The sequence below is a fragment of the Palaemon carinicauda genome, chromosome 11 (assembly GCF_036898095.1).
Source record: "Palaemon carinicauda isolate YSFRI2023 chromosome 11, ASM3689809v2, whole genome shotgun sequence".
NCBI lineage: Eukaryota > Metazoa > Arthropoda > Malacostraca > Decapoda > Palaemonidae > Palaemon > Palaemon carinicauda.
In genome coordinates, this window is record NC_090735.1 from 114,340,974 (window position 1) to 114,356,478 (window position 15,505).

General features: G+C 48.2%; 1 protein-coding gene across 6 annotated transcripts in view; it reads right to left on the minus strand.

Annotated features, from left to right (window-relative positions):
- Nucleotides 1-15,505, minus strand: part of LOC137650125 (transcriptional adapter 2-beta-like) — a 174,856-nt gene that overhangs the window by 21,807 nt on the left and 137,544 nt on the right. For all 6 annotated transcript variants that reach the window (XR_011045917.1, XR_011045916.1, XM_068383264.1 and 3 more), the window contains one exon: nucleotides 14,465-14,711. Coding sequence is in view for 4 of the 6 variants with exons in the window: in XM_068383264.1 (XP_068239365.1) it covers nucleotides 14,465-14,711 (247 nt within the window). In the remaining 2 variants the exon portion in view is untranslated. The remainder of the gene's footprint in view (nucleotides 1-14,464; nucleotides 14,712-15,505) is intronic.

Here is a 15,505-nt window from a genome sequence, read left to right on the forward strand (position 1 = left end):
ATTGCTTGTGTCATGAGAAGGAGGGGGTATCATGAGGGTAAACCTCAAACACATATGAAAAAGGCTGCTGGCATTGAAAAGGGCATGAAAAAGGCCTGGACTGGGGAGAGGGGAGGAAGGAGAATGGTAATTAGCCTTCCCCCAACTTTTTTTTCCAGAGAATTCTCTGCAAGGCCGGGCTCTTACCAAATGTGACCTGCTAACGGTAGGCAAGGGCATTTTGGAGGGATCTTATATGCCATGGTTGTATAATGGTGGGGGGGACATTGGGCTACATGAGGCACCCCTGCTCACTTTGAAGAGCTAGAACAGGCTGGTGAGTAGCCACAAGCATGTTTACTAGAAGCTCAGGGAAGAGTTTGCTCAAGCATGGCTAACAGCTCACGAACACGAGTGTCCTCCGGGGTATCTTAGATGGCCGACAGGAGCTGCAAGGGAACCTGAAGCTGAGTGGGTGCATCCACCCCTAGAGCTGAACTTGCAAAATTGTTACCTGAATGAGGAACAACCTGCAGAACCCCAGGGAGGAGAAACTACAAAGGAAGAAGCAGCAAGGGGCACGGAACCAGAGGGAAGGGGCTCTTTTTGCTAGGAGGAAGAGCTGAGTACGTCCTCTGCGGTAGGTGGAAGGTTCTGCTGTGCACTATACTTCAATGTCTATAAGTGTCCTTCAAAGGAGAACCCAGAAGTTCCAACAAAGACCAAAGCTCATAAAAAACATCAAGGGAGACCTTCCCTTGGTAGGAGGGTGCCACTGTTTCTCTGGGGGAAGCAGCATGGTCCTTAAAGCCCAAGAATCATCCAGGGGATAAAGGCACATCTTTCTTGCCCAACCAAACTCTGGGAGAGGCCAAGTGGACAGAGGCAGGAAGAGAAGTTCCTGCAGAAGAAAGTATAGGCTTCTTGGGCCCCAGAGGGAAACGGAAGGTGCCAAGAGTGGCCTTCTGTACAAGGGCAGATCCGCTTGCTGCTTCCTTGGGAAGACAGAACAATCACAGCTGCAAAGAGAAAGAACAAAGTTACTGTGATTATAGCCAGTTGAACAGAAAACAGAGGAGTGACAGAGCACGTTCGCTCTCCAAGAGCCATGTCAAAAGTGGTTGAGCTAGTAAGTGTGCAGAATGAGCAGGAGACTCTCCCGCTAGACGGGAGGTTGGCTGCCACCTCACTTAAATTTTTATGCCTGTGAACACCCAGCTACGCTGAGTCTACAACAAGTAAGGAACTTTAAGTTTGTATTTGTGTTGGCACAAATGAAATTGTATCATTTACAATATCAAAAATTTTATGTAATTTGTATTTTTCCTAACATACTTACCGAGAACTACTTTCTTAGGAGGTACCTGGAATCTCCTCTCAACCGACCAGAGTTTTGTGTAGTCTACCCTACTTCCGTTTTCTATGGAGACTAACCCGGTCATAAGGAGAACGTGCCCTGAGGCTAGTCCCGAGCCAGGTCGGAGTTAGCTTGGGTCTCGCTCCTCAGTAAGTTCCTGGATGGTACAAAAAGTCCTAAGTGTCAGTAAGGCACTCGGGGAAGGAAGGGAGGGCCATTACCCGAAAGTAGTTCTCGGTAAGTATGTTAGGAAAAATACAAATTACTTAAAATTTGTGATTTGTTCCAACACAGAGACTTACCTCGAACTACTTTCTTAGGAGACTTAGGAGACTTACACTTTAGGAGGTGGGAGTGTCTTCCTGAACTCTAGACCAAGCTAACCGGGCATCCAGGAACCTAGATGGGAACTAGGTTCTAACATATCCGGAAAACGAAACATAGGGAAAACTACACAAAGAGCTCATGTTAGTGTCTAAGTACTTACCCTTTAAAAAATTCCATGATGCCGAGTCCTGTGGCAAAGGTTTGAAGACGTGTCTTTTGCGGGTTGTATCTGGGGCTATCACCGAGTAGGGAAAGGTAAAGGGACAAGGGTGAAAGGGAACGAACCTGTGTCTCTTGATTTTGCTATCTACGATTGTACCTGGGGCTTCACCGTTAAATCGCTTGGAGTGCGGAGATGACTGTCCCAATAGAGAAACCGTCTAAAGACTTCCTCGAGCAATCCTTGAGGTAATGCACTGTGAAGGTCGACTGGTTCGACCAGGTGCCTGCTCTAAGGATCTGGCCCACCGCCATGTTCCTCTCAAAAGCCAGCGATGTACTTAGACCCTTAATGTCATGGGGCCTGGGATTACTTGTCAGGGTAAGACCCGCATTGCTATAGGCCCTGACAATTACCTGTCTCAGCCAAAAGGAGATGGTATTCTTAGATAACTGCTTCTTCGTTGCACCCATAGAGACAAAAAGATTTTTGATACCAGGGCGGAGGTGAGCCGTCCTCTCAAGGTATTTCCTTACGGTCCGGACGGGGCACAACTTCATATCTTCTGGATTCCCTGTCCGAGGAATAGCCAGCATTGAGAAGCCCTCGAACATAGGGTCCCAGATCGCTGGGTTCTGTGTTTTCGCTACAAAAGAAGGGACGAACTTGAAGGAAAGCTCCCGCCATCTTTTCGAATGAGAGATTTCGTAGGACAACCCATGGATTTCTCCTACTCTCTTAGCTGAGGCCAAGGCCAACAAGAAGACTGTCTTGAGAGTGAGATCCCTGTCCACTATGTCCTTCAGGGGTTCGAACGGTGGTTCACCTAGCATTTTCAATACCCTTGCCATGTCCCACTGCGGTACCCTGGAGGCTTGCGGAGGGCATGCTTGTTCGAAGCTCCTGATGAGCATAGAGATGTGCCTAGAGGAGGCCAGATCAATGCCCTTCAGAAGGAAAACTTGGCCCAAGGCCGCACGGACTCCTTTGATGGCCGGTATTGACATGCCCAACCCGTATCCGAGATACACGAGGAAATCCGCAATATCCAGAACCGAGGCTTGATGTTCTTTGAGGCACACCATTTCGTAAAAGTAGCCCATTTTGCCAGGTAGACCGCTGCTGAAGATCGTCTCAGATAACGCGACATCTTTTCTGCTGTATTTGCCGAATATCCTTCCTTCCTCAGGAGTCGCTTGATAGTCTCCAAGCGTGAAGGCGAAGAGACTGAGGATTGTCGTGGAACTTTTGGAAGTGTGGCTGCCGTAGGTGGTCCGGTCTGTCGGGCAGAGGCCACGGGGGAAGACATGCCAGATCTCTTAGATCCGCGAACCACTCTCTCTCCGGCCACCAGGGCGCTACCAAAGTCATCCTTAAGTTTCGAGCTGCCCGTACTGTGTTGAGCATTTGCCTGATCAATGCGAAGGGGGGAAAAGCATACACGTCGAGGTCGTCCCATTTGTGTTGAAAAGCATCCTCCAAGGCCACTTTTGGGTCTGGGACAGGAGAACAAAATACGGGGAACTGTGCGTTCAGTCTGGTTGCAAAAAGATCCATCACCGGCGAGCCCCATTTTTGAATGATGAGCCTGGCTACTCCTGGGAGGAGAGACCACTCGGTACCCACTACTTGGCTCATCCTACTAAGCCCGTCGGCCAGGACATTCCTTTTGGCCGGAATGAACCTTGCTGAAATCACGATCTGTTCTGACTCGGCCCAATCCAAGATCTCCAACGCGAGATCGCACAACTCCTTCGATTTTAGACCTCCGTGTTTCTTTATGTACGCTACTACAGTGGCGTTGTCGCACATCAACGCCACTGTGTTTCTCCTCAGAAGATCTACGAACTGTAGGCACGCTTCTCGGACTGCCTTCATCTCTAGGACGTTGATGTGTTGATCTTCCTCTTCGTCCGTTCAAGCTCCTCTCGCTGACTCGTTGAGGAGATGTGCTCCCCACCCCTCTTTGGAGGCGTCTGTGAAGAGAAGCATCTTGGGGGGCTCGGTTGCGAAGGGCATCCCCTTGAGGGTGTTCGGCCGACATAGCCACCACTCTAAGGAGTGTATTGTCTCCGGAAGGACGGGAATTAACTTGTAGGGCGAGTCCACTTGGCTCCAGAGCCCCCTCAGGTTCCATTGGACGCTCCTGTGTCTGAGCCTCCCTTGGGGAACCAGTTTCTCTAATGACACTAGGTGACCTATTAACCTCTGCCAGTCCTTGGTTCTCCTGGGCTGTCCCGAAAGGAAAGGCTGGAGGATCTGTTCTAGGTTGTTCAACCATTCTTCCGACGGAAAGGCTCTCACTAGGCGGCAGTCCAGCACCATCCCCAAGTAAGTCATCCTGGTGGAGGGAGACAGATTCGATTTCTCCAGGTTGACCGTGATACCCAGAACTTTGCAGAATTGTATTAGTTTTACACCCTGCTCCTTCAAAACTTCCTCTGAGGAGGAAAGGAGTAACCAATCGTCCAGGTATCGAATGAGGCGAATGCCCCAATGCCCCGCTCGTGAGCCCACACAGAGACTGTTGTGAAGACACTCGTGAATACCTGAGGAGCTGTTGACAATCCGAAGCAGAGGGTTTTGAACTGCAGGATCTGGGAACCCCACTTCACCCGGAGAAACTTTCTGCTTGAGGGGAGGATCGGTATTTGAAAATATGCGTCTTTGAGGTCTATGGACATCATGAAGTCCCCTTCCCTCAAGGACTGCAGGACCGACTTCGGGGTGTCCATTTTGAAGTCGGTTTGCACACAAACTTGTTGAGGGCTAACAGGTCTATCACCGGTCTCCAACCTCCCGTCGCTTTCTCCACCAGAAAGAGACGACTGTAGAAGCCTGGGCCCGGATGTAGGACCACCTCCATCGCACCTTTTTCCAACATAGCGGATACTTCCTCTTGAAGGGCCGGCCTCTTCAAGGGATCCTTGGGTGCTAGCCACTCCGCCAGGCTGGCTGGGATCAGAGGAGGAGGGTCTGTTAGGAATGGTAGTCTGTACCCTTCCTTCAGTACGGAAACTGTCCAGGGTTCTGCACCGTGGGCCTTCCATGCTTGCCAAAAATGTCTGAGGCATCCCCCAACCTGAGGCTTGGGCAGAAGTAGGGGACCTCCCACTCTATCTCCTTCTGGAGGAACGGCCTGAACGCCCTCTCCTGGACGCTGAGTAGGCCGTCCTAAAAGAGGAAGACGCCGCTGGAGCTCCTCTACGGGGGGGCTGCGGTGGTTGAGCCCAAGAGGTAGATGGAGCGTCTCTCCTCGTCTGGCTAGTCGTAGGTGGCTTGGACACCTACCAGAGTGGAGGCCCCACCAGTCCAACCAGGAGGCGACGTGGACTAAGTCCTTGGACATCTCCTCCATCATCGTAGCCTCCGACTGTGAGAAACAAATCGGGGCTGACGCGGCTCTGTCCTCCGTGGCACCTTGACTCAACACTTCAAGGGAGGTCTCCATCTTGCAGGCTCCCGGTCGCTGTCCCTCCGGCACGTAAAACCTGCTCTGGGACCTTAGTCCTTGGAGCAATTTTGAGGAACCCTGGGATTTAGGGGCTTCGGCATTGCCCGCCACAACCTTGTCCACGTGCGTGCGCCCCAGGACCAAGTCCCTGGCCACAGGCAGCGCTAAGGAGGGTTTCTGCAGCACGGGGGCCTCCATTAGACGATTGAGGCTGGAACGCCAGGCATCTTCGTCGGAGGGAACAGGCTCCTCGATCCTAGGATGCCTCCGTATGAGACCTATCACCCTCCAATATGCAGAGTCCTCGGTTGGGGAACCTTCCCCGTCGCCAGCAACTCCCTCCGTCTGAGGCTGAGGCGACTGGACAACGGGCACCCCCGCCTGTCGCTGAGGTTCTGACTCGACGAGCACTTCCCTGTGGAGGTCTGTGCCGACTGGTACCTCCCGCACTAGACCTGAGTCTTGGAACGGGTATCGCCGTGTCGGCGAGGACTTCCGTCCGTAATATGTCTTTGGACAAAGAGGGTGAGGCTTCCGCGGGCTTGCCCGACGGAGGAAGCCGTCCCTGCGAGTCCATTGGTCGAGTCAACTGTGCTGACCCGACCAGGCTGCCCGTCCGAAAACGGGACTTCCCCCCGCTGTGCGGGTTGAGTCGGAAGTTTCGCGGTCTTACGCCCACCTGAAGAGGTCTTCCCGCTCTGGTCCTTACGAGGGTCAAAATTATGGCTGGCAGAGGGCCTCCATGGAGAACCGTCTCTGGACCGCGGGAAAGCGTCGAAGTCTTCGACCCTCCTGCGGGGGACGAAGACCCATTCTCCTTTGGGGGACCTACTCCTCCTGTACTTCATCCTCGGGGACCTGGAACGTCTTCTGCTATACCTCGACCTCGAACGTGACCTCGAATGGGAGCGCCTGCTCCTGGATCTCTCCCTCCTCCGACGGCGCCTCCTCCTCGCTTCTCCCTCCGAAGAGAACGATGAGCCAGCCGCCGAAGACTCCGACGATTCTGCATAACCCGACCGACGGGCGGGCGCATGGGTAACGGAGGCCTTTGTGAACTGTTGAGTCCCGGAGGTCGAAGGTTGCAAAAACATGTCAGGAACCGCCGACAGAGGGGCTGGAAGGGAGGTTGGCCGCACCACGCAGGGGAACCAGGAATCCAGGCCCTCTTCCATCCTCAACGGGGACCTATCTGGAGTTTTCGGGAGCTTCCATCCGAAGGGCTCCGCTACCGTCGAGTCTAACCTATCTTGGGTGCCATCAGCTGCCGAGGTACCTGAAACGCAGGCCCAAGAAGCGGGCGAAGAGACAGGGACATTATTACTCCACATGGGGTCATCGGAGGAGATGTGCCCCCCAAGCACAAGGGCAGTCTCTCCAAGACCCCCAGAAAAAGCACTTTCAGGCCCCCCACTTGCCTGTGAAGATTCAGCAACCCCCACATCACGAGACTCTTGGGGAAGAGCAATCGGCCCCTTCCCCGCAACGGACTTACCTCGTCCCCTACCCTGGGTAGGGGAAGAAGGAACAGAAACCTCGTCAAGACCTCCCACCGGGCAACGTCAAGGGCGAAGAGATGCTCGCCTTCCTGGGGGATCGTTTAGTGGACTTCTTCTTCTTAGTACTAAAACGAACCCACTGGATCTCACTCCAACACACACACTCCGGGCGAGCACACTTTACCCCTACAGGAAGAGCAAAGGGAATGCGGGTCAACCTCCGGCTTGGATAAGAACGCTCCACACGACTTCCCGGCTCTAGGCCCAGGACAACGACGGGTCTACTCCATCACAACACAAAACCGCAAGACACAGGAACGCAGGGAAAGGATAAGGAATACACTTGGGAAAGCACAAGGGAATCACGCGAACACGCGAGAACACAAGGGAAAGCACAGAGATACCACGCGGGAACCACGTGGAACACACGAGTCGGGGACACAAAGGGTCGCACAGAGAATGGAGAGCGACGGGATGTTATCACGACGCGACCAGAGAACTTACTGAGGAGCGAGACCCAAGCTAACACCGACCTGGCTCGGGACTAACCTCAGGGCACGTTCTCCTTACGACTAGGTTAGTCCCCATAGAAAACGTTAGTAGGGTAGACTACACAAAACTCTGGTCGGCTGAGAGGAGATTCCAGGTACCTCCTAAGAAAGTAGTTCGAGGTAAGTCTCTGTGTTGGAACAACTGTACTTTCAATTAAAAAAAAAAAAAAAATAGCTCCCATATGAAAAAGTCAACTTTGAAAGTGACTCCCATGCATTAATAAAATACTGTAATACTGTACACATAAAAAAATAATAATGCTAAGAAAATCTCCATTGTACAGTGCACTTTAGTATACAGGTATAAAATTCTCAAAAATAGCTCTTTAAGTTCACAAATTGTGTTGATTAGCACAAATTTGCCCCCAGCCACACAAGAAAAAATTATAGAGCGCATTGGATACATTCCACACTTCAGAAAAACTTAATACATTTTTGACAAGTAGAAATAGGCTGTACTTCCTGACAAGGAATCCCTCAACCAAATTTTCTTTTGGTCACAAATTTCAAAAGGAATTAATGTTTCATTTATGACCTTAAATTATAACTTATTTGTCAGAACTTAATTTCAGTAATACAAAATGTTATTTTCCTTAGTAAAATAAATTTTTGAATATACTTACCCGATGATCATATAGCTGTCAGCTCTGCTGCCCGACAGAAAAAACCTACGGGCGGAATACGCCAGCGATCGCTATACAGGTGGGGGTGTACATCAACAGCGCCATCTGTCAAGTAGGTACTCAAGTACTCGATGTCAACATAGAACCAATTTTCTCCTCTGTCCACTGGGTCTCTATTGGGGAGGAAGGGTGGGTCCTTTAATTTATGATCATCGGGTAAGTATATTAAAAAATTTATTTTACTAAGGAAAATAACATTTTTCAATATTAAACTTACCTGATGATCATATAGCTGATTCACACCCAGGGGGGTGGGTAGAGACCAGCATTACATGTTGACATCATTATGAGCTAAGTATTCCGTATTTCATTTTAGCAGTTATTCAAAATAACAAGCATAAAATAAATAAGTACCTGGTAAGGAAGACGACTTGAACAATTACTCTGCCTTTTAAAGTACGTCTTCCTTACTGAGCCTCGCGATCCTCATAGGATGCTGAGCGACTCCTAGGAGCTGAAGTATGAAGGGTTGCAACCCATACTAAAGGTCCTCAACAAAACCTCTAATCTAGGCGCTTCTCAAGAAATGATTTTGACCACCCGCCAAATCAAGTAGGATGCGAAAGGCTTCTTAGCCTTCCGGACAACCCAAAAATATTTCAAGAGAAAGATTAAAAAGGTTCTGGAATTAGGGAATTGTAGTGGTGGAGCCCCCACCACTACTGCACTCGTTGCTACGAATGGTCCCAGAGTGTAGCAGTTCTCGTAAAGAGACTGGACATTCTTAAGATAAAAGACGCGAACACTGATTTGCTTTTCCAATAGGTTGCGTCGAATATACTTTGCAGAGATCTATTTTGTTTAAAGGCCACGGAAGTTATGACAGCTCTAACTTCGTGTGTCCTTACCTTCAGCCAAGCTTGGTCTTCCTCATTCAGAAGGGAATGAGCTTCTCGTATTAACAGTCTGATAAAATAGGATAAAGAATTCTCTGACATAGGCAAAGATGGATTCTTAACTGAACACCATAAAGCTTCAGACGGGCCTCGTAAAGGTTTTTAAAATAGAACTTAAGAGCTCTTACAGGACATAATACTCTTTCTAGTTCATTTCCAACCATACGATAAGTTTGGAATATCGAACGATATTGGTCAAGGCCGAGAAGGCAGCTCGTGTTTGGCTAGAAAACCAAGTTGTAGAACATGTAGCCGTTTCGGATGAGAATCCGATGTTCTTGCTGAAGGCATGAATCTCACCGACTCTTTTAGCTGTGGTTAAGCATATCAGGAAAAGAGTCTTAAAGGTGAGATCTTTCAGGGAGGCTGATTGAAGTGGTTCGAACCTGTCTGACATAAGGAATCTTAGTACCACGTCTAAATTCCAACCAGGTGTAACCAAACGACGCTCCTTCGTGGTCTCAAAAGACTTAAGGAGGTCCTGTAGATCTTTATTGTTGGAAAGATCTAAGCCTCTGTGACAGAAGACTGATGCCAACATGCTTCTGTAACCCTTGATAGTGGGAGCTGAAAGAGATCGTTCTTTCCTCAGATAGGAGAGGAAGTCAGCTATTTGAGTTACAGAGGTACTGGTCGAGGATACGGATACTGACATGCACCAGTTTCGGAAGATTTCCCACTTCGATTGGTAGACTCTAAGGGTGGATGTTCTCCTTGCTCTAGCAATCGCTCTGGTTGCCTCCTTCGAAAAACCTCTAGTTCTCGAGAGTCTTTCGATAGTCTGAAGGCAGTCAGACGAAGAGCGTGGAGGTCTTGGAGTACCTTCTTTACGCGTGGCAGACGTAGCAGGTCCACCCTTAGGGGAAGTGTTCTGGGAACGTCTGCTAGCCATCGAAGTACCTCGGTGAGTTATTCTCTCGCGGGCCAGAGGGAAGCAACTAGCGTCAAATTTGTCCCTTCGCGAGAGGCGAACTTCTGCAGTACCTTGTTGACAATCTAGAATGGAGGGAATGCATATAGATTTAGATGTGACCAATCTAGTAGAAAGGCATCTATATGAACTACTGCTGGGCCCGGGATAGGTGAGCAAAGTATTGGGAGCCTCTTGGTCATCGAGGTTGCGAAGAGATCCATGGTTGGCTGGCCCCAGGTGGCCCAAAGTCTCTTGCATACATCCTTGTGGAGGGTCCAATATGTTGGAATTATTTGTCCCTTCCTACTGAGACAATCTGCTATGACATTCAAGTTGCCTTGGATGAACCTCGTTACTAGTGAAAAGTCTAGACCTGTTGAACAGGAGAGGAGGTCTCTTGCGAACTCGTACCATGTCAGAGAGTAGGTCCCTCCTTGCTTGGAGATGTACGTCAAAGCAGGGTGTTGTCCGTGTTCACCTCCACCACTTTGCCTTGAAGGAGAGACCTGAAGCTTTTCCAGGTCAGACGTACTGCCAGAAGCTTCTTGCAGTTGAAATGCATTGTCCTTTGACTCGAGTTCCATAATCCCGAGCATTCCCTACCGCCTATTGTCACACCCCAGCCTACGTCCGATGCGTCCAAGAAGAGAACGTGGTTGGGAGTCTGAACAGTTAGGGGAAGACCCTTTCAGAGGTTGATAAAGTCCTTTCACCAAGTCAAACCAGACTTTATCTTTCCGGAAACCGGGATCGAGACCGCTTCTAGCGTCTTGTCCTTTTCCAGTGAAAAGCTAGATGATACAGAAGAGGACGGAGGTGTAGTCTTCCAAGTGACACAAATTGAACCACGGATGACAGTGTCCTAACCAGACTCATCCACAGCCTGACAGGGCAGTGTTCCTTCTTCAGCATCTTCTGGATGGATAGCAGGGCTGGGGGTTGATCGTCTTGTTAAGCCATGTCCTCATCAGAGGGTTCCTCATCCGAAACTGATGAGGAAACGGCAACGGAGTGGGCAACGTCTGACTCGCTGAATCCGGTCGCACTGGTGGATGCGTGACGGAGCCGGACACAAGATCATGGTACTGCTGCACAGTCTGTGAACTGTCAACCATGGGGACGCGAGGAAGTACAGCGTCAACCCGAAACTGTCTAGACTGTCTGGGTTGTGCAGTCAACCCCCTACCGGGTTGCTGAGGTTGCCGCACTGCGTCACAACAAGTCACCTCTGCTGGTTGTTGAACGTCTTCCTAGTGACACACTGAACGTCCACAACCACCTCCAAGAGTCGCTTAACGTCAACGTGCGACTGGCAACCCACACTGGGTCGCACCGGTGGAGGAACCATCTCAACTGGCGGACGTGAGTAGGATATCTCAGCGTCAACAGGGCGTACAACCAACCGGTAGGAAGGTTGTTGGCTAGAAGGTTCTTCTCCATAAAAAATCCTCTATCAAGGACACAAGCTTGGACTGCATGTCTTGCAACAAAGCCCATAAGGGTCTATGGGAGCAGGTGTGGCAACAGACGGGGTTAGCGACTGAAGCGGAACCATTTACCATCCCTGGAAGCCTTGTTATGCTTTAATTAAAGTCCATAGGAGGCTAAGCAGCTTAAGGCTCCTCTCCAAATGACAGAGTCCTCAAAGGAATATCAGAAGGAGGGAGAACAGCACTTTCTCATCTACAGGAACCATGTCCGAGAAAAGCTAGGTTATCTCAGTGAGGGTCTCACTGGTGCATAAGCAGCAGACCAGAAGGCAACGTTATGAAACTGCTTGACAGTCTGTGAACTGTCAAAAACTGAACTGTCAACCACAACAGGTGCGTGAGGACATACAGCACTGGTGCATTAGTAGCAGACCAGAAGGCAACGTCATGTAACTGCTTGACAGTCTCTGAGCTGGCAACAACCAAAGCTGTGTGGGGAAGCCTCAACTCCTGACTGACTAGTCTGCTGCGGGCGAGTGGCGGTAACCATAGTGGGTTGCGGAGGCTGACACACCGTGTCAAAACACGGCAGCTTGTGGTAGCTCACGCACGGCAACGGAGTGCTCTGTGTGTCTGTGGGAGTCAGCATGCGTCTGGCAGGGTCGACTGCGCATGGGTGGAGGAGCTCTCACAACAAGAGTGTGGGAGCAGGCAGCCATGCTGGGCGCACAACCGTGGCAGGTTGTAGGCAAACGGGTGCATCGTCAACCTTCTCCGCAGTCGGAGTGTGGGAGCAGGCAACAACCAAAGCGGAGTGGTGGTGCGTGGTGGGGACTGCCGTGGGTTGCGGAAACTAACGCATCGCGTCAAAACACGGCAGCTTGACTCCACCTTCCCACTGCTGATGCGGTAGCTCACGCATGCTAACGGAGGGAGCCGCACGTCGGCTAACGTTAACATGCGTCTGGCAGGGTCGATTGCGCATCGGAGGTGGAGCTCTCCGCAGCCGGAGTGTGGGAGCAGGCAGCCTCAGCGTGAGCTGGGCGCACAACCGTGGCAGGTTGTAGGCTAACGAGAGCAGTGTCAACCTTCTCCGCACGAAACTCCTGCATAACCGCAGCTAACTGAGTCTGCATAGACTGCAGTAAAGACCACTTAGGGTCTACAAAAAACGGCAACAGACGGAGCTACTGTCCGTTGTGACTGAGGGTCTAAAACAGCTGGTGCGGCAACAGACGGAGTTACTGCCTGTTGCGGTACCGCCTTGCCTCTCTTGGGAGGTGTGCAGTCGTCGGATGACTGCAGCGAGTCCGAAGTGACCCAGTGGCTACACCTAGGCCGTTGGACTTGCGCGGAAGGGACCGACTTGCACTTAAAAGCTGCAAGATGTGGTCCATGGTTTCTTACGAGAAACCTCTTCCGCAGACGAGGAATAAATGGGCTCTCTCGTCTTTGTGTGGGTGGGGCGATCTCACGTCGGCTAACGTGTGTAGATACGCCCGAAACCACGGAGGGAAAAACGTCTGTTCGTCGATCAAGGCCTGTGGAACCCATAAGTTGTTCGACATTACTTCTCCCCTAGGCTTGGGAGCTTGTAAGAGGTCCCGGACTAGGTGAACAACTGGCACGAACAGACGAACCCTCGGACGCAACACTGTAACACTTTGTGCATATCACTTTATCACTTTTGATTTTCTGTTTGCACTTATTTCACTGAAATCGAAACTTTAACTGATTTCTACCTGAAACACGCAATCCTATCCTTCATTAAAAGGTAGTAATTGCGAAAACAGTTTTACAATGCAACAGAAAAACATAAATAAAGATAAAGAATTCAGTGGCTGGAAAAGAGACTAAACACTAGATCAAATAAACTACGTTTACAATCTCTCACCGCATAAAGCCTGGGAACAAGAATAAAACCCTAGAAACGTTTTACCTTCCCCTACAGCGACTAGGGAGAAGAGTAAAAAACGAGAACAACGTTACCCGCTTGAACGAAACGTTTATTCTCCTCTCTCTCCCTCCGTCTCTATCTCTCTCTCTCTTCTCTCTTGATTTAGCACCTGAGAGAAGAGCCCAATTATATATCGTTAGAACATGTTATTTGCTAAAGGAAAAAACTGAAAGGTTTCCCAAATAAAAAGTTCCTTTATTTAGAATTTAAACCATTTAAGCTAAGAAAGAATGAACGAAACGCTAGAATCGGTTTACTCTTACTGCAAAGTGAAACCGTGATACACTCTCTCTCTATCGTAACGATAGAGCGCATGTTGAACGTTCTGAACGTCAACAACTGCGGAGACTAAAAAACTAAACGTTAGTTCATCTTTGAAAACAGTACGAGACTATCAAAGAAATTCTTTCATAAAACATTAAAATTAAAAAAGTATTAAATTCTTAAAAGGTTAAATACGATATAACAGGCTCAATGTTAATTAACTTCGGTTCCAAGTAAGGACCGCCTACTATTAGGAAAGGTCGCATATAAACAAACATAAAAAAAATTTATTTTTTAAAAGTTTATAATAAATGGAAAGTTAATCGAAGAGGCCTATAAAGGCGGAGAGATATAAAATCAATAGATCTATAACTTGTTAAGCAAAATTACCAAAAACCTAAACACACTTCCGTCTAAGGGAAGGGTCGGCCATTTAAAAGTGAAAGAGAGTCCATACTCTCTTCGTCACCATAATTAAATCTATCCAAAACGAGTTCAAGTTTTGAAATGAAGATAAAACCCCTGCATAGCGAAAGCTCAAAACTGGAATAGTGTACTTCACCAAATCGTTGTGAAAACAACTCCAGTTAGGGACGGCGTATTTAGTAGGTCTTGCCATTGGCACGACAGAGAGAAAATTGGTTCTATGTTGACATCGAGTACTTGAGTACCTACTTGACAGATGGCGCTGTTGATGTACACCCCCACTTGTATAGCGATCGCTGGCGTATTCCGCCCGTAGGTTTTTTCTGTCGGGCAGCAGAGCTGACAGCTATATGATCATCGGGTAAGTTTAATATTGAAAATTTATTTTTCTTCTGAATAAAGGGAACATGAAAATCTATTATAATTCATTGATTGGCATAGTACTGTAACCCATTTAGGTTAGATATGTTGTAAAAATAATAAAACTTTAATGCACTTAGAAGTACAACATGAAATCAAACTTTCACAGCATAGGTATAAGAACTACAGTATACCGTTATCAACCTACCTTTCTCTCTCTCTGAGACAACAGATGGTACCCTGGTAAAGACGAAATGGGAACTGGGTCATCATTCCCCCCTGCTGCTGCCCCCTGTTGTGTTTGTTGTATGTTGCTCCCGGTCTCCCAATTCAGAATGGAGTCGCTCCTGTTCATGCCGCTGCCGTTCAAGTTCCCGCTGAGCCATCTTCCACCGCCAGTATCGAGAGGCGTGAATTTTTTTTCTACTAAACATTTCGGACTTCTTGCGTCGTTTCTGTGAGAAATAGAAAAAAAAAAGTCTGATTAGGCTAAGAAAAGTGTTTGTAAACATTGTTCACTGAAGATAAATCAGCTCCTTTACTTAAAAATGCATTTACAAAGAAGTATAAATTTTGAAATCTAATTTAAAGCATACTCTAGATAAGAGATACAAACATTATAACTATGTAAGCAGAGAAAGTTTTAAAATACAATACGCTAGATTTTTTATAAATAATTTCAGTTGATGAAATGTTAAGATGACACCATTAAGATCGATACAAAAGTACATTACTCCAACTCTTTTGCAAAATGATATCATGAAACAAAAGATATATTTACAGTATGGGGGTCACTGTCAAAGTCACTAAACTTTGATGTTGTCCAAGGCTTCATTGGTAAAGAATAGAGGCAAAATATAAAATTGATCTCATAGTTTAAATTTTATAGCCAAGGTCAAAAGTTATGTATGAAATGTATACATTATTTGTAACCATAAATCACACCTGTAAACAAACCCCTACACAAAGGAAAACAATATGCCTATTCATGAAGAATGGACAATCTATCTTTATTCCAACCTGTAAATGATGATATACCATTATATGAATTTTGATTGAAATCTCATTCACCTTGCAGGATGAGTAGCAATGACTATAATAGGCACACTGATGGACAGATGAAGATGGACAAATGGAGGGAAAAATTATATCCAATGACTTTGTCAGTAGGAAGCTAATAATACAAATTTTACTATACATTTTTGAAGGAATAAGTTATGGTAGTCTGAAGAAGGCAGACAGTTCACGC